This window comes from Haemaphysalis longicornis, unplaced genomic scaffold (genome assembly GCF_048455015.1).
Source record: "Haemaphysalis longicornis isolate Haplotype H1 unplaced genomic scaffold, Haemaphysalis longicornis Haplotype H1 scaffold_7, whole genome shotgun sequence".
NCBI lineage: Eukaryota > Metazoa > Arthropoda > Arachnida > Ixodida > Ixodidae > Haemaphysalis > Haemaphysalis longicornis.
This window is the reverse complement of record NW_027526422.1, coordinates 77806654-77826241: the sequence shown is the minus strand read 5'-3', so window position 1 is coordinate 77826241 and position 19588 is coordinate 77806654. Positions and strand designations below refer to the sequence as shown.

General features: G+C 45.9%; 1 protein-coding gene across 1 annotated transcript; it reads left to right on the top strand.

Annotated features, from left to right (window-relative positions):
* Window positions 1-15437: 15437 nt before the first annotated feature.
* LOC144146375 (complement C1q-like protein 3) lies at window positions 15438-18856 on the top strand. Its single transcript, XM_077678333.1, has 2 exons — window positions 15438-15640; window positions 18454-18856. Exons 1-2 carry the CDS (start codon window positions 15438-15440, stop codon window positions 18854-18856), a joined length of 606 nt encoding a protein of 201 aa, XP_077534459.1.
* Window positions 18857-19588: the final 732 nt, after the last annotated feature.

The window sequence follows — 19588 nt, the reverse complement described above, 5'->3', positions numbered from 1 at the left end:
AGGCGCGCGTCATTCTGCGACTGTCCATCGCCAGCACGTGAGCGTGTTCTAATTTCCCATATTACCCGGCATGCACCACCTAGTCTTTAATTGGAACGCAAATAAAATAAGAATGAACAATTCCGTCGCACTTTGGAAGCTCTCTGGATCAAACCCGGTACCCTTTCTTCTCTTTTTGTGAGTTGGAACTGGAGGTTTTATGCTAAAGTTCTATGGCCAGTTGACATGTCCACGAGAGGGAAATGGATTGGTCATAATCTCTAAATTCCTTGACCACTAAAAGAGCAATGCTAAAGAACCAAAACACACCGCTGAACCTCTAGACCCATGCCCACTCCCAAATGAGCCACATCCGCACAGAAAATGTCTGATTTTCTAACCTCAACTGCTTAGGATTGCCACACATTGAAACATGTGTTGACGCATACATTACTAGGAATGGGCTAAGGCATTGCGCTGCTGAGCACAAGGACGCGGGTTCGATTCCCGTCCGTGGCGGCCGCATTTCTGATGGAGGCGGAAAGCAAAAACGCCTGTTTGTAGGAGATTTCTACGCACGTTAAAGATCCTCAGGTGGTCAAAATTAATCCGAAGCCTTTCACTACGGATCGCCTCATCGCCGGCGTTGCGTTGACGCGTTGAACCCTACAATTAATCAATCAATTAAATTACTAGGGATATCTAAACGGTCATCTGCTTCAGGGGCGTAAACACATATGTGCACACTTTATGTTATCTGTCGATTCGAAGCAGCTTACTGCATAGGCGCAGCTAAACATCTGTCAGTGTCGTCCGATTACCGTAGGAGTACAGTTTATGAATTGTTTTTACGAACCCTCACCTTCAAGAAGAACCGTTAGTGCAGATACAATTACAACTATAATTATTCTTATAGTCTTCCGAGAACGCGGTCATTTTCACGCATGTTCACTCCTATTAAGTAGGTGCCCTTGCAGGGTCTGCAGTTGTAAGGTCGCTTTCACTAGCCGTAAAACGACTAAAATGAAGTAACACCGAAAGTTGGGCGAGTTGGTAAATCATCTTGAAAGAAACACACACAGCGCGCAAAACAACAGGACGAAAGACGGAGCGATGTACAACACAAGCGCTGACTCTCAACTAGTTTTTATTATAAACCCAAAGAATATATACACGCAAGTGTGCACATGCGCATGCGCACATCCCTCCATCTTTCGTCCTGTTGTTTTCCGCGCTGTGTGTGTTTCTTTCAAGACTAAAATGAGAAAATTGCATTCACTGAAGTATTCGTGCTGAAAACTGCAATTCATTAAGATTTCAACTACGGCAGTCTGAGTGTTATCCTATGCCAGAAGAGAACTCTAACGGAAGCGTTATAGCAATGAAGTCTTAATGTAAAGTTTCGAGCAAAATAAAAAGCGCACCCAGGTGCAATACGGGACAACGTTCTCGGGTGTAGAAGGTGAAGTCTACTTCTAAGAAGAATTTCTTTGTAAAGTTCGTTTGGAAGAGTGCAGAATAACGCAAGCTTCCGACCTCAACGCCCGAAGTTAATAATATGGAAAGTATTCGTGGGGCCCAGCTGTCTCACAGTACTCCCAAATAATATCAGTCCGTATACTCATGTAATATACCCCCAAAATAGAGATACAAGTATTTTATGTGCATTCTAGAGTTGAAGATTCTCACGAGCAACGGCTCAAAAACTCCATGCTACGGGAGGAGAAGCAAAAATATTTGTTGGAGCCGCTAACAAAGAAAAGAAACGTGAGTGGTATCTTCTCATTCCAGGAAGCCGCGGGCTAACGCTGCTGCTGGGCCCCAATGACCAGGAAAGGAAAAAAATTTCGGAGATAAGAAATGGCAGACATTGCCTGCTGAGCCCGAAAATAACCTTGGCTTCATATATCAAGCATCCTTACAAAGCAGCACCTGACAGGAAACAGAAAACTATAGTACAGGAAAAGAACAAGCTCGTAGATAAGGTAGTACGAAAGACGCCAACAAAAAGAAACCTCAGTGGTTGGCACAAAGGCCAAAGGGGAAGTGGGCTGCTCGCGAACCTCGGAGGAGAAAGAAGAGAAGCCTTGCTTGCGCCTGCTCTGACTCATGGCTTTCATATCATTCAGTGCCGCAGAAACAGCAGATGCGTGTGGCCCGTGGATCGGGCCCTACTTGACCACACGTCTGCGGGAATGGCATTGACCTCCCCAGACCTTTCATTTCCCTTCTAGTACGATGTCTGCAATAAAAAGTGTCTGAATAAAAACACGAGAAACGACAGTTTGCACAAGAACGTAAGAAGAAGCGGTTCTGATGGCAGGAAATAATCCTAGACGAAAAAAAAAACATCCGCGTAGCATATAGTTACGCTTTCGGAGGAGTACAGCTCCCGTTTAATGAAGAGAAAAACGTTGTCAAGTAGTTTAAATTTCGCTCCTAGAATGCCGATGCTCATCTAGGTATAGCCGAAACTCAGGACCATTTGAAGGCCACTGCGCCAAGAGGCTTCGCTAAAGAGTTTCCACCGCAGAAGTGTATGTAGAACCAACTAACCGGAAAAAGTTACTCCATGTCATTGCATCGGCGGCAGAAAAAAATTGTGCTTCCTCAAAGGTTGGTTATTCACACCAATTAGACTGGTGTGCAGTTGGAGACCTACTTGACCGGTTTTAGCAGTCAGCGTTTGATCTCCCTTCACCACGCCAATATGTAGAGGCTGCTTACCGCTGAATATCCGCGTTATCAGTGACGACATGAAGCTGACCATGTACATTGGTTATCACAACACTTTGTCCAGTATTTTCTTCTATCCCAACGAACATTTTCTTGTAGTTTATCGAGCACTTCATTGCAAGAAATATCATGTTTTACAGCAATGGGCGTCAAGGATGAATGTGCCGAGGAACCCTTTGGGGCTTTCATAGGTGAGGGATGACCCCATGAGAGTGGTGCAGCCAGAAATATTTTTCGGGTGGGGGGGGGGGGGGGGGGGTATGACAACGGTAAAAGATAATTAAAAAGACAGACAGCCTGTCCCAAGTATTGTCTCAGTAGTTTTTAGTTTTATCCCTGTCATTCTTTTTAGTCTTTACGTAATTGTATATTGATTCGGCGTGTAAATATGGACGAAGAAAACTGAAAGGGGGAGATGCGGCGATTAGAATATTTTGGGGGGTGTTCTGAACAGATGCCCTCCCCCTTCCCCCGCTACGCCCCTGTCCCACGGTGACCGTGTTCGTTGCGTCGTAACATGACCACGGCGATCATGCTGATCATGTCACAATGTCAAGCTACCTGCACTTGCAGATAGAGTCGCCCACATACTCATTCAATGCCTTCGTTTTATGTCTGACTTTTATGCTTATGCATGTAATATTGCCGGACAATTTGCTCTTGCAGCCAAGAGTCACCCACCATTTTGTCAGTCTAGCTTTTCTGCATAGCCCCTAGTCGTGCAGAAAGCCAACAACAAAACATGGGCTATTCGAAGAAATTTGACGTATCTTGGTCACATTTCGGGTGAACACGGGAGCGCGTGCCATTCCGTTCGCGGAAGCCACCTGTCGGCGTTCCTGGTAACTTCGCACGCATGCGCAGTTCATTTGCAACGAGGCTATGTGATGCGCGTGCGAAGTTACCCGGAACGCCGACCGCCGGCTCCAGCGCACGGAATGACACGGAACAATTTTTACTTGTGCAGCTGCGTACGATAACGACGGGTAACGTAGGTAGACTCGGCAATAAATTACGCAGCGTGCTCCCTGAACTGCAGCAAACGTTGCACTGTCGGCACTCCAAATTACACATTTAAACAGCTCAAATTTGCTTCAGGATGAATTAAACAATTCATTCACAATTGTTCCTGTGGTTCTGTTTCCCTTCTACTTTGTTACCGTTCCATTTGTATACATTAATTTGGTGAAAACCTTTTGCGCCTTCGGAAATCATAAGTTGCACCCAGCAATGTACTTGTTTATTAAAATGAAGATAAAATTTGGGAAAACGTTGCTGAAAACCCTATTCCAGCACAGTTGTGAGAGTGCTTCCCCCGGGTTTTACAATTTATGACCCCCGAAAACTAAGGACGCTATCAATAGTTGCCCTAGATGGCAGTGACCTCGGCCATTATTCCCTTTGTGTGCCATGTTAATACGCGAACTTTGCTCACAGAGCGACGAAGGTAATCTTGATTCTCATGTTTTTTTGTTATTGAAGAAAGGGACGTCTCGGAAAATGACTCACTGAGAAACCAGTAAGAACGTGAAAAAGTAAGGAAAAAGTTCCATTCCAACTGCTTTGACAATTACTCATGCCGGTCATTTGAACAAATGTTAGTGGAAGTGCCAACCGTCCAACCAATATTAGCAAATGCGGTTTGGGCTGTATCAATATTCCAGTACCGGTTCTTTATACCAGATATCAGGAGGATGTGACGCGGCTAACGTACTCGGCCGGCTAATTTCCGCTACTAAAGTGACGATTCGGGTAGTCGTTGCTTTTGTACCTTGAGACAGATTGCTTCCCTTGATTCAGCTATGTGCCGCTTTGATAATAACATATCGAACGGCCAAAATTACAATAATCTTGCACAAATATTTTAATCATTGATTTTTCTTTTCTACTAATCTCGAACCCTGTGCTGGAGCACTTTGTACGTGAACTGGGAATTAGAGGCCATTTTCAATTAACTGAAATCGAACACGCGCAAAAACAGTTTCGTCGCGGGATTTTATCCGCAGTAAGTAGAGGATGATTGGCTTCGATTTTTCTCCATTCAAGATTTGTTGTAGCCACAAAGGAATAAAAAAGCAAGGAGGGGGTTTGGAGCAAGGCGGCGCATTAAGAGGAACTTGACCTCCCGGTTTCCGAGCCTAATCCGCCGACAACCATCGATCTCTGCGTCACTGAAATTTAGACAATCCTGCTTGCACACAGGCGGCTTAAGACCTACACACCACGGGGAGACGAGAAGACTTCCCATATAGCCTCACATATCCCACTGGGCACGGGTACTTGTGTTCTAATTTACATGCCCCGATGAGGGCTGCTGTCTGCGGATCCGGAGATACTTAGCATGTTTTCTTTTCTATTTGAGGCAAGTAATCTCTAGTCAAGTCGTCCGGGCGTAATTCTTTTTTTTTTCACGGAGTAGGCTTAGCGTAATCCCGGCCGCTGTCAATGCCCCTACGGCTGACTTCGCCGGGTTTGTGCCTAACGTGCCAGCAAAGTCAATCACCCAAAACGTAAGATCGGATGCGAGTGGCGTTCGATGACGTCCGGTGACCTGACCAGCGGGAAATGAACGTAGAAGCGTTAGCAAATTAGGAATTTATTCAACGCCCCCTGACTCGTACGCCGTGTTTGATTAGACATTGATACGCGGTATCATAAAGAGTGAACTGGGCCCACTCCTAACTCTTCAATAGGAAATTGAACATAAAAAAGCTACGCGTATGACCGCATCGCCGTTCTATTCTTGAGATACGTATCCGCCTCACATTTATATTTTTGCACTTTTTCTGATAAATGCATGTGGTAAGACGCAAATGTGAGCATATTGTATGTATGTATGTATGTGTGTATGTATGGGTGTATGTGTGTGTATGTATGTATGTATGTATGTATGTATGTATGTATGTATGTATGTATGTATGAACAGTGAAGCATCGAGGAACTGTTTTCGGGCGTTAACTCCCCATCTGATGCCCATATACCAGTGCGTAGCGGGAAAAAAAATTACGCCAGTTCCACTTGAGTGAAATCTGCTGAAAGAGCGGAGCCATGTTTCTCTCGTGTTGGCTCGAACGTGGGCGGTTTCTCGCTCGAGAACGACAGCGCCACCACCACGCAAAATCTAATGTTCGCGCAAAGAAATCGGCAGCTAAACGTTAGCGGCGGGAGGGTCCCTCCCCTCGCCTCCTCTAGTTGGAGCGAGGGGAACCCGACCCAGCTAGGCCACCGCGCCCTCTATCGGTGGATTTGGGAACCAGGTTTTGGGAGGCGGGACCTCCAAAATCGCCTCCACGGGGCGCGTTGCCCCGCCCGTGCCATGGTGTCATTAGCCTGCACAGAGCGTAGGCGGAAAAGGCGGTGTAGTGTCTATTTGCGCTGCCCCGCTACTCGCGTAGCCAAAGGTCGCGGGCGGGTTTGGCGGGTGAAAACTCGATTGCCGCAGCCTGTGTGCGACGTGTAATAAATTATCACCACACATAAATGCAGGAGAAATATACTGGTGCCATAAGGGGTCAGCCTTTTAAATTTTGACGGAGACTGGGCCCGGGGTGAACATAAGTGAATTCGTTGCACAGAAGTGATTTTTATTTTTTATTAGTCGAGCATGGTACCAACACATAACGTGCTTGCCTTTTTTATCTCCTAAAAACACGTGCAAGGTATTTTTGTGTCGTATGTCTAAAACATAATTTTGTGTTCCAACGATAATACTGTTCGTTTCCATTTGCAACCATGCAATAGACAAAATGTGTTATAAATATTAGTTTTGGCGGCTCGCAGATGCCTTTGAATACATTATCCCAGTCCTGTGTTGGACAGGATGTAACATCCCGCAATGCCTAACGTTGCTTTGAAGTGGCATATGAGTGGAACTGGATGGTTTTTTTCTTTTCGCAGTTGCCCAAACAATGAGCCCCGAAGCTACATCTGGCAAGAAAGTATACAAGGTCATTTGAGGATACAAAACTGTAATTACAGAAAAAAAAACACTAAAACAGGGCCACATGGTTTGCACCTTGTTTTCTGCATTGCGCCGTGGCTTGTGTGTAAGATCAGAGCACAGGTTTATTGCAACCAGGCGAACACTGGCCGGAACCCCTTCACAGCTGGAGACGTGATTTACACGGGGTCGGGCTCGCGCAGTGTAGACGCGAGCGTGCAAGACGCGTTTCGGCATCAACATGGCAATAAGTGTCTTGGGCGGTATTACCCAACATTCCCACTTGGTGTGCTGGTGGGAAGCGCCTGTGTAAGCTGCATGTGAATTTATTAAGGAAAGTTGAGAGTCTGGCAGTGCAGCGTCCGTGCCGCCACCCATACCTGCTCCGTGCTCACTCTTCACTTTTCCTCGTCTGGGAAAAGTGACAAGATGGATCCGACTGTGCCTTACAGGGTCATCTCCGGCACCGGCATTGTACAAGCTAGGCTAAGTGCGGGTACTTGCACGGTCTCCCTCTGCTTCAGATATCCTTCCAAAATGTTCGGAAGGGAAATTCCGCCATGTCCCCTGTCCTAGCTTCGACGCTGCTGTTCGCACCTTGTTGAAGATCAGAATACACGGTAGGTTTATTGCAACCTGGCGAACACTGGGGTGAGCCGGCGCTCAGCTCCACACACCAGCCACGCAATGTCCCGGCTTCTAAAAAAATATTTTTTAACAAAAAATTGTTCTCAATTAATGCAAAAGTTAAGTGGTTTAGCGGTGCGAAATGCATGACAGAGAACAATACAATTTCCGCTCACAGAAAATAATGTGGTAGTGCGATTTCAGTAGGTACGTGAGACTTTAAACATATCTGGAACACATACCGCATAGTAAAACAAAACGCAAGACAAAAATGGTCGCTTCGTACGCGCGGAAGCTTATAACTTTTGACTATCGGACTGCCTGCCTCTTAGGAATACAGGAGTGCTTATCAATATTAGGCTGCATTCACATACGCATGCACACAAAAAATGATGTAATGTGCTTTCAAAACAGCGTGAACGGAAAGAAAACAGTATAATTTGGCGCTCTGATATTTCACAAATAACGCTAAAAACGAAAACAATATTCAGCACACTGGCATTGAATATGGACGGAATGTTTGATGAGAAGCCTAGGCTACCTCACCCGACTTCGAAACGACCCCTATAAAGCTTCATGCTAACGCAATCGGGGACTATTACACAGCTAACCTTAGATTCGCACTTGTAAGTACAAGTAAAAACCGTTTACCACACATTGAGGTGTTTTTCTGGCATGAAAACGCAGCAACACAGGCTGATTTACAACTGTAATCGCAGGCAGTGTCGGCCAGATGAGCGTCGCTTCATCCCTAGGCTAACGTATCTACCTCGCGGCATGGATAGCAGATGACAAAATTACACCTCTGACCTCTCCGCTTTCCTCCGCCCGGAATGGGGCGGTCTGAGCAACGGCGCGCCGCGGACAGCTGATCGCGGAGGGCACGTGGAAGGCCACCGGCGGGTCTGGAAACGTGTTTGCACCCTTCCCCTGCACGGCGAACGGTCTTCAGCGAACGGATGAAGAGGCTCCACTTAGGACAGCACCCCAGTCTAAAATCACAACAGGAATACCGCAAAAACCTAACAAGAATTCCTGTCGTACGACAAAAAACTTTCTTGGGACAACAGAAGTCCTGTTGTTACGACAAAGCTATCTGTTGTTACTACACACATTTATGTCGCCACGACAAAGTGAATTTTATCAACGACAAACATTCTCGTAGTCCCAGCAGAACTGCCACTCTTCACAACAGGCAATAACATTCAAGCCATGTGCAGCTACTGAAGAAACATCACGATCACGACAAGACAGGAATTTCGCACGACGGAACATCAAAATCAGGACAGGAATACCACACACGACGGAACATCAGAATCACGACAATACAAGAATGCGACAAGACGACCGTACTACTCGCGAAAATAAGACGAACTACAGAAGTTTTTCTTGTCGTGTTTTTTAACTGCGACCGCTGCTAAAATGGCGATTACCATTTCTTCAACGAAAACACTGGTCGTTCCCAGACGCACTTCTCATCAGATGTAACCTCAAAGCGCGTGCTCGTACAACCATCTGAGAACAGGCTCTGGGAGCCCTGACATCTCCCATTAAGTATTGGTGACGTCGCGGGCACCAGTACTTGAACGGCAAAATGAGGAGGATCTAGAGAATGGTAAGGTATAAGGACCGGCTGAGCAGCAGTGGACGCCGCTGACGCCGCCTTGCTAAACACAGAGTCACAACTACAGTTTGATCTCCCTCTCTTTCTCTCACTCCCTCTCTATCGCTCACTGATATACTGGGAGTAGGGTACACGTTTCCCAGAGCATTACTGATACACCAAAGATACAATTTGCCTGTGAAGTGTCTACTTAATGGTGCGTTTCAGCATAGCGCCGACAAAAAGCTATCATTCACCCTTGTCTTGCGGGTGATATTTTTTTTCCGAATTTAGCGTGCCGTTCTGACTCATTCGAATCATTTGGGGAGAAAAATAGCAAACTTATGATCTCTTACGGACCTATTTTCTGAGCTGTCTTTAAGAAAGAAAAAAAAAAGCGAACACTGCTTAGTCGTTCGCTCCAAATATGCGGTTTCAGCTGGTGGTTAGTGCGCTGTGTGCGTCACTTGCTAATACTGCGCGTTTCTGACCAAATGCGTCATGCCTTCAGGCTTTCCGTTAGTCGTGTCTGTGTGTCACTGTACGCTCCCACGGAGTGCCGCCTTCCTCCACGCCCCGATTAATACATCTCCATGAGCTGAGTCACCATCAGGCGTCGTGACTGCGTCTTAACGCCTTGCTTTGACTGTACGACTGGTCATGACGTCTTTGTCTGCATTGTAAGGCCGTGCCGTGGCGTTACATCGAACTGCCGTTGAGGCAATGTTTCTTTCGGCTTTTTGAACGAATACTAACTTTTGCTTATTCATTCATACATCGCATTATGGTGCCACCGCAAAGGGAGCATTCAAATCTTGTTTGCCTTTATCCGCCATTTTCTCGCAAAAGTTGAGTAGGCATGAATAAGTACGAAACATTGAACAGATTGGTGTGTAGCGCCTGAAACGTTCCAACGTAAACAAATCTTCTAACAGCAAGCATTATGAGGCTTTCGGTGATATCTATTGCATTTAATATCACGAAAATAGTTTTTCAACACTTGTACTATCGGCTGAGACGAAACAGGACCTAAGTGGGCGATGGTGTTCAGTTGTCTTCGATGCACTGTATAATGTTGTTTTTTGTTTTGCGATTTTTATGGCGGTTGTAATATAAAAGCATTAACATTAAAAACCGCTGAAAAAATGTTGTAATATGGAAACATTAACATTTCTATGTGTACATTTTCGCCCCCTCCTTTATTTATTTCTTCTTTTCTTTTTCTCGCTCTCTATTTCTCCCTTTCATCTCACTGTTTCCACCCACATCTGAAGTAGCAAGTCCTACCGTTAGTGGGGCTGATCTCTTTCGTAAATGTACTCTCCCTCTCTCTCTCTCTCTCCCTCTCTCTCTCTCTCTCTCTCTCTCTCTCTCTCTCTCGCTCGCTCGCTCGCTCGCTCGCTCTCTCGCTCTTTCTTGGCAGGTCACTTTTTCAAGTGGTCAGGAAATCATTTTTCATTAAGGAAACACCAAGCAACGAAAAACGAAGGAATAGGGAAGCAATCAAGCACTCAAATATTTGTGATATTTTGTCTATCGCTTTACCGGCCGCGGAAGCGTGGACGCCGGGTAGAAGCATTCGCAAAAAAACAAATCGGGAAGCGAGTACACTTCATATTGGCGACCAAACGAATTCTTTTCAAGAGAACTTGTCGTCTGAGTAAAAACCACGCGCAAGAAAACCACCACCATAATGGGAACTTTGAGAGCGCGTTTCCGAAAACGAACGCCGAACCGAAGGTCACTTTTTTTAAGGGCAGAGCACTTTAGGGGCCTGCCTTGTCGTCTTAGCTCACTCGCTGGAACCAAGCATATCGCGATGGCGTTACGCGCTGTAGCCTGTCACAGTCCTTTCGCCGCTGCGTGACTCAGAGATTTCGAAAGCCAAGCGGCTATGCCAGGATATACGTAGCGTGAGCTAAGGTTCAGCTGGTTATTCTTAGCTTCCTGGTTTTCTAGGATTAGCTGATTATCATGCTTACTGCTGCTTATCATCCAATCCAAATCCAATCCAATCGTATGCAATCCAATTCAATGCAATCCAATGTAATCCTCGCGCTTTCACAGCACGGCTCTCCCGGAGCTACGCAAAACTGGTCAACCTCGGCCAATGTAGCCAATCCAATCAAAGTGCACGCAAAATGTGGCATTGCAACGCCGGCACGTGCGTAGAGAAAAGCACAAAGAGAACAGAACTCCCGCTGGCCCAGTTTCAGGCAGGGGGCGCGCGAGCACTCCGAAGGAGGGAAATTTGAAATGGATGGGGTGGTAGCAGTAAGCGGATAACGGCGGTACAGCACATAATGGTGAATCACTGCTGTGCACTTCCGACAGCTTTCACATTGAGTGGAACGGGTTTATTTTTTTTCTTTTTACTCGTTTTTTGTAACAGATCGATTGTCGACTACTTAGACTTTCCACAAAGACATGTCGAATTTGCAACATTAATTACCAGCTGTGGCTCCTCCTGCCATAAATGCTCCGCTAGAGGAGCTGAGCTATCACACAATGACAGGTGTTCTACGTAACTTTGGAAACATCTACTTTAAAAAGTAGGTAGTTTCTTCTTCTCACACATAAGAACACGTTTATCCACAATCACCGACATGAAATTGTAACAAATTGTTTCATTATTACAGTCGAACTGCTTTATGACGAAGTAATTCAAGGACAGCAAATTTGTTCCTTGTATCCAATATTCGTTGTAACAGTACAGGTAAAAATCGCCTCTAACAAATCAAAAATCTAGCTCGCGCACGAATGCTTTTTACAACAATATTTTTTTTTTCAGGTCTCGAAGCCACTATAAACAAGGTAACCCTTACCTTTCTTTTTCTTGCATTTCAACCTCAACGAATCGGAACGTGAGTACGTGAAATTACAACAGAACAAAGTTCAATTGACAAAACAGCCCTGCGTCCTTATTTATTTGATGAAGGATGGGATCTTCGTCTGGTAGCTACTCACAGCACTGAGCAAGGTGAAGTTTTCCACAGTGTCGACGAACAAAGGATATTTATACTGCTGCAGTTTCAGACGGCAGGTTTTTTATTTTTTTCAGGTGGCTTTTCCGACTTCCTGGTCAATTATTTCTTCGTTATATCCAATATCGTGCACGGCTCTAACTGTTTTAGTTTCGTTATAAAGCAATAAGTGTAATTGAAATAAAGGGTGCCCAACCAAAGTTTCTGTTTAGTTCGCTATAGCCAATAATTCGCTATATCAGTGTTAGTTATAACGAGGTTTAACTGCATTTCTAATGTGCGTGTTCGCGTGTCTGTATGCGGCCGTACTTGTCTGTGTGTACCTGCGTTTCCTACCTGTACGTGCGTGCGTGTATCTGCGTGGGGACGTGCGGTGCTGTACTCATCATTTCCTTTCTTTTTGCCCCCGAGTCCCTCTTGTCGTTCTGGTCACACTGGCGGAGTTTCACCCCACTGCGGTTCTAGCGTGCCCTATGTGAAAATATTTATTCCCTGTTATTGAGAAAAACTAAACTATTACCGTCATTCGGGGTTGTAGTATTCAACAAAAAGCAACATTATTTTCCCGTTTCCCGAAACAAGCGCAAGATAGGGGAACCCGTAATGGGGCCGCTTCGAAGTCTAGGATGAACTCATTTCGTCCGCTGCGTACCCTTTGAGTCAGACGCCCCTGTTGGTAGTATTCTCGTCTTATCGAATGAGACACGAAGATTAGCTATAGCTTTAGCGATCAACGCGATCCGAAGAGAAGGATTGATGCCCTTGATTGCAGTCGGATAGGTTTGTCTCATTTGGTCCTTAAGAGAAGTCATCGTGAGAAGATATTCGTTTGGCTCGCACAAAGCGCAAGTAAAGCGGGATTTCTTCCCCCGAAACGAGGGCGCGCGTTTCCGAACTGATTGCCTCCCCGCTATCTGGGCCACGCGATTAATTACGGTTGTTTCCTTTATTATCTTGCGTTTAAGGGGGAGCACCAGAAAACATTTCTGTTACACGCAAAGTTAGACAGGAAGGATCGCATAAAAGACGCTCAACTTTCGGTGGTCTGCTGTTTTGGTTGGGTTTTCATCGAGGCTGTTAACACCCACCCAAGGAACATTCTCTTTGGAGGAATACCCATTTACGTAAGTACTGGGGGTACTTTTTGTTGAATCCGTTTTCCAGCGTCTTAGTAGGAGTGTTTTGGGTGGGAAGCGTTGCATAGTTCTACTCTTCTTTCCTTGTAGTCTGCGCGAAGGAGCTGCTTTTAAAGGGTAGGTGCGTATTCAAGCGCGGACTTTCCCTGTTTCCCATTAGTGGCTCGTAACGCCAATGCGCGGTTTAATTGCCTAAGAAAACTTCGTGCTGGTATAGTTAGTACATAGTTTTCCAATAAAAGCTGGCTTAGGATAGACAACAAAAAACAGAAGAATGGGAAGCGTCAGTCACGTCCGTATCTTTTGCTTGTCTTTCGCTGGCCTTTATTAAGGCAAAGCTTTCTTTGTCTCGCTGATGTCCACCGTACACACCAAAACGCCGCGCAGGAAAGTAAACTTTATCTGACGACGATGATGATCGCGGGTGAGTTAAAGATGGCTAAAAGGCGAAGCTTTCTCGGTAGAAAGCCAGAGTCTGCAAAGTCTAAAGTTCAGGTCAAAATCTAAATCGCATGCCGAAAACGCACTGCAGGAAAGCGAACTGACGCAATGGGATTCCACAAAGGGACAGGAAGCGCAGGTGCACAGCCAACACTTTACCCCTGGCCGCTCCCCGTGAATGGGCACGTTCCAAACACTTCAAGGGTATCATCATCATCATCATCATCAAAGCCGAAACTCAGACAACAATGAAGGAATTCCTTATGAGATTAGAGTGTCAATTGACTCGGTCTGTGGCGGAAGAAAGATTCGCGTTTCAACCACCTTTGACGTTAGTCGAACTGGCTTTGAATTTCGGCCAGTACGATTCAATGCAGAATGGTGTACAGCATCGCAGTCCACATTAATATCACTGAGTGTTTACCGCGAATCGCTGATGAAGTGGCCGTCCGAAAATCGCTTCGTACATTAACTTGCAATCTCACTCCCTTTGAGAGCTTTTATAGGTAATCTCTGAGGGATATGGCCAGGGCATGTTGAATCTTTGAAAAAAATATTTGTTGTACAATTCCGTTTTTTTTTTTATAGTGCCACTTCACAAATAGCTCTCAGGTATACAAAACGCGGTCAGGGCTCGCCTAACGGTGGGCCGTAGTCGCTAGCAGCGTCTGTGTGGGGCATGTGAGCCACGTAAGCTCACTGGCTCATGCAGCGTGGGTGTTGGCGTCTGCACCGGAGGAAAAAAACGGCTTCCCTGCGACTGCGAAGCGTGTTATAGCGCGAACTTCGCATTGAAACAAAGCCCAAGCAGAAGTCCACGCTGCTAGGGAACGTCTGGGCAGGCTCAAAGCCCCGTGAAAATTCATCAGTGGAGCTGTGGCTGGCTGACCTAACATTCCCCGAAATGGCTACAGTCACCATTACTCGCAGCGAAGCCCCGCTGAAAGCTCTCCGCATTCAAAACGTATGGTGAGCGCTTAGGTATCCTCGGCGTTTTTCTTTGTTGTTGTCCTATTAAACATCCACAAAGCGGAGTCTACGGAATCTGCACTGGGTTTTAAACCACCGGAACACAGTTATTGCGCTGCTAAATCCGGCAGCATGAAACACTGTCTTTTTATTCATCTCTTTCTTGGTGTTCTCATACTTTCATTATCTCGGCCCTTGTCGACGCCATTTCTTGACGAGGCGAGGTTTTTGAAGTTGTTTCAGCTTAAATCAAAGCAAACTACATTTTTTGCGTACAAGAGTGCTGTCGCGTTTGGTTCTGTAGTTTTACCTCAAATGTGCCTAAGGGTTTCGTTTGGAGATTTAGGGACTCTTGACATGTACGAGCCGTACCAGCAGTTGTAATAGTTGGGGAACGAGATTGCTTACTTAACCTAACGCTGGCGCTTTTCTTAGGCGCAGAAAAGCTTCGTCGTATAGTATAAGTCCCCTTGACTGCAGCAATCGGATGGGAAAAAAATTCGCCACAAAAACTACGCCAAAAATACCTGTCAGAGTAGCTATAATAATGGATAGTAAATAAAACAGTACAGCGTAACATTTGAATGGTTTTGTTTCATTTGCCGTCAGAGCGACTAACACTTACGTCTGTCAGCTTTTTATAGGCAGTGCCTGAAAAATTATCAGGGGAACTTACCCTTAAAATCCCGAGTGCAGTATTTCACTGTCATTTTCAAATACTTTACGATGTTTCCACCCCCTGCCTGGTCCTTTAAGAAACATTTTGGACTTTCTTTTGCCTAAATACGACCATAAACTGATTTAATTCGATCGGACAACTGCATCAGTCGCCTATGAGAAAAGCAATCTAGATCAACATGGGCGAAGTTTTTTAAAAGCACTTCTAAAATAAACAAGACAGGTTTCTCCCCAGAGTTACCACCGCTCTCGCTTCAGCATCAAGGCTTAATTCCTGCAGTAAACGTGCTTCATGTCATAAACGTGCCGTCCACATGTTTTCCTCGTCAGTTTACGATCCTGCGATGTTGTTGGGGCGCCCCTTCACTGCCTCTCCCGTGCTGCTGCTACCCTTCCTACTGGTCTGCCTCCTCGGAGCACTGCGGGAAGCGACGGCCAGTCTCGGTTTCACCATGGCCCAGGGATTTCCGGAGGGAACCTACATTCACTTCAACCAGGTGCCTACCAATCTGCAAGCGGACATCACGAAGGAGCTCGGAGCTTTTCGGTTCGTAGTCCAAGCCTCTCCACTACACGTGTTCCAGCAGACGAAAGCGAAGATAAAACGAAGATTAAGCAGCCGTCTACTTCAGTTTTACGCTCTCAATGAACTGAGCAGGAGGTTTGGGAAACTAGTCGGTGAAGCGCGGCGCTGTCCGTGCCGCAGTAGTAACGAGGAGTTAGATGCCGAACTTAGTTTCGAAACGCTCAAGTTGTCCAAATCTGGAGAGTCATCAAGGGAGGTCGTAACCTTGTTGGCCATTATTTGTCACCTATTTTGCCAATTTATTCCCGAAGGGCCACATCGTAAACACGGTATTTTGCCTCTGCTGTGTCTGCCTCTGAACATTGGAGAACGTTTTGGAGAAGATTTATGATAGGGAATCCCGCGTCAACTACTTCCGAAATATTTGATAAAGAGAGAATTTTATACATGTTGTCACTTCACAACGAAGAGATAAGCTATCAGAAGGTCTGTTTACAAAATAGTCTCCATAGTCAACGGTACCGTGGCAGCTTGATGGCGCGCAGCCTGTCCAGCCGTATCTCCTGCTTCGTCTATCTCCTCTTCTTTTTCTCGGTAATCCATCAGCACCCCTTAACGATAGCACATTTCAGAGAGATATAGGTTGTACATACCTCGATATGCGGCTATCCCTAGCGTCATTAACCTTTCTAGAAAAGCTGCCCAAGGTCTGTGTGAATATGTTTTAATTGGAGGACGCTTTCCTCAAATATAGTAAAACCTCACGTTTTACACGTCCATAGCAGTGATATAGCCTGGAAAAAATTCGGGAGGTGTTTTATACCGCCGGTATAAACATGAAAAGAAAAATAAAAGCCAGCACTCGAACAATACCTTAGTCATCCGTGTTTTCATCAAATTCTTTCTAATCTCCGTTTTTACATTTTGATATATCGATGTGGTGTGTTAATGGCAAGGGCGAAAAAAAGCCCAAAAGAGGGAAGGTAGGGATGCAGCGTTCTAAAAATTTGGGGGGTGCTCTGACACCGATACACAACCCTGGCGACGCCCCTGGTCAGAGGCTTTTTTTATGATGTCAAGTTTTTATGATTTCAGCTGTAATGATTATTTGTATATCGGTGCCTTGGTTGTCTAGATTAACTTTTCTCCAGTGTACCAGAAGAGCGTGTTGAAAAGCCAGTAAGGCAATGGATACACATAGTAAGGGGACGAGGCCACTTGTGGTGTCACGTCGCTGTGGCCTTAACTTTCTTAACAATAATATATGGTTAGGCGAAATGTATTATTAGCAGGTTTATTGGCTTTTATGGCGAGATTTTCCCTCGCCTCAATTTGTCTCTTTATGATTATATATATTTTCACGCTTGTTGGGGGTTGTATTTGATTTTCTATTTAATACAGTACGGTTTACGCAATCAGACTTTTTATTCCTTACGTGAATAATTTTCCTTTGGCGCCATTTTTTATCTGTATTTAATCTTTGAGCTGCAATGTTCAACAGGTGATTTTTCTTTCGTTGCATTTCATGAGGATTCTAATGTTTTTAATTAAAGTAACACCAGGGATTGTGTATTTGGTGACCGTCCTACGAATACTGTTAAGAAATAGCATGAAAAGTATCCTCGACCTCATAAGGTGTAGTCACTACCGGTCGAAATTAGCAAGCCAGACTGGAAGGAAGCCTGCAAAAAGTGAGAATGAGGTAGGCATGTTTAGTCTGGTTCACAGAATTACTCGCTTTTGATTAATCACGCACGTTGGTACACGATCCGCGTTGGCGGGGAGAAGTTTTACCGGAAACACTCTCGCGGCGCAAGCTCTTCATCTCTTGCTCCTGCGGTTTCGTGGGGCCGTCGTCCCTCGATGTTCCCGAGCGAACAAGGGACACCGAAGGCGTAGACGAGATGCAGCGAACAGGGAAGCGGAGAAGGAAGGTATGGCGAAAGTGTGATGGGGGAAGGCAGTACGTCATGGCCGTGCAAAATATGTGAGAAAAAACCGCGCCTCTGCGTCCAGTGCCGCCCGAGGAAAGAGACGCAAAACCAGGCAACCATGAAAACACAAAAAGGGCATGAAGCCCAAGCACGCACACCGCCCTGCGCGTCCATCGTTGCGTGGCTCATCCGAACCACACGACACTTGTGCGGGAGGTTCAAATACGATTTACAACAATATGCTAGGCGGTGGAGACGCGCGGCGAGATAATGCCAGAGTAGCGGGCGCCGTCGTGCGTTCGCTGATGCAGCGATCCCTTCCTGAGACGCAGCAGCTATGCGCCGTGACCGAAGAAGGCTGCAATTTGCGCGGCGCTCAAATTTTGTATCAGGCAGTGTCGCAATAGTCAGGCAATGTTTTACGTTGACAGAAGACCCTCGAAATCCCATCGATTGGCCTTGGCCAATCGATAAGATTTGGGGGGGTGGAGGGGGGGAGGGGGTCCTGTTGTGTTAGTGCAGGGGTCAGGAGTAGGGGTCCTGAGTATGGGTCCTGAGTGTAGGTCACGCAGAGGTCTCGAGTGCTTACGTTTTGCTGTGAAAAACTTGCTGGCACTGGGTTCGATGCCCGTACCACGGCCGCTCGATGAATGAGCAGGCCGGACCGTGCCCGTACTGACAAACGTGCTTACTTTACAACTCTGTGCTAAAATTATCAATGCCCGCACGCACACGCACAACTGTTTGGTAATAAATTGGGACTGTTGAATAGATTTAGGGGTAAAGAGAGTTAAAGTGCTCTCAACAGCTACGGTTGCATAAGTTTTCGTTGCTTTCGTGAGAAATTTCAAGGCTCCAACACACCCTTATCTTTCTCCTCGTTTTTTTTTTTTTTTTCAGATGCTCTCAGCCCGGCCTCTTCTACTTTACCTTTGCTGCGATGGCGCCCACGAGGGGTTCATACAGGATATCGCTCCGCAAGAACCGCGTACCCGTTGTGACCGCATTCGCCAGTGACACGGGTTTCAGCTGGGCTTCGAACAGCGCCGTACTCTACCTGGCGCAGAACGACCTCGTCTACCTGTATCTCGAAGACGGAACGATACACGAGTCGACTGCCTCCAATAGAGCCTTCACCACCTTCAGTGGATTCCAAATCGGCTCCGACATGCTTCTGGGTCGCAATCCTGAGCTTGTAGACGCCACCGAGGGACAGCTGTCGCCACCTGACCTGTTTGACGACATCTTTGCAAGAATGGCCCACTATGAAACTCCTAGGAACGCTTCGGAGGCCTCCGATTAAGTTGCGTAGAGGCTATGCGCGCTATCGATCAAAACTCCAGAGAATATCGTTTTACATCTGGCCTCGTTGCGGGCTCGCGTCTGAAAAATGTACTTTATTTTTAACTTCAGTTTCGGAAGTTTTTCAGTGAAATCACTCGCATCAAAATTCTTATGTATCTGTGTTTACATGAAGGTGCAAGCATTTACGTTGTTTTGACCCAGATATAGGTGGAACGTTGCCCGGTCAATTAATATGAAGCACCCATTTCAATAAAATGCTCGCATAACTGGTTCATTGCCTCTAGTCAAGCCACCACGACAACCAAGCTGGAATGAACCTGCACCTACGAAGAACAGGAGGAAAAAGATGCGTACTCTCAGGAACAAAAGAAATGCGAACAGCAAAATATGAACCGCAACACAAAAATAGCATGATATGGAAATGGTCATAGAATACAAGTGCCTCGGAATCAGAATCACCACGAACCTTTCTTGGTCATTACACATTGATAACAATGCAAATAAAAGAATTATAACAGCTACGTTTCCTTCGCTGTACACTGAGGAAACTCCCAAGGGCAATTAATGCTATATAAGAACCTCATAGGACCACCTCTCGAATATGCCTCTCCAGTCTGGATCACAAGAAAGCTGAAATTAATCAAATTAGGGGATTCGAAAGAAAGCTGCATGATTTATTCGTCGCTGCTACGACCATTGTTTTTCCCCGACCTCAACACTGTCTTCTTTG

What these genes read in the sequence shown, in the direction of transcription:
- LOC144146375 (XM_077678333.1), top strand. Translation starts at nt 15,438, where the DNA reads ATGTTGTTGGGGCGCCCCTTCACTGCCTCTCCCGTGCTGCTGCTACCC. An exon ending in AAGGAGCTCGGAGCTTTTCG is followed by an intron (nt 15,641 to 18,453) that starts GTTCGTAGTCCA and finishes TTTTTTTTTCAG; the next exon opens with ATGCTCTCAGCCCGGCCTCT.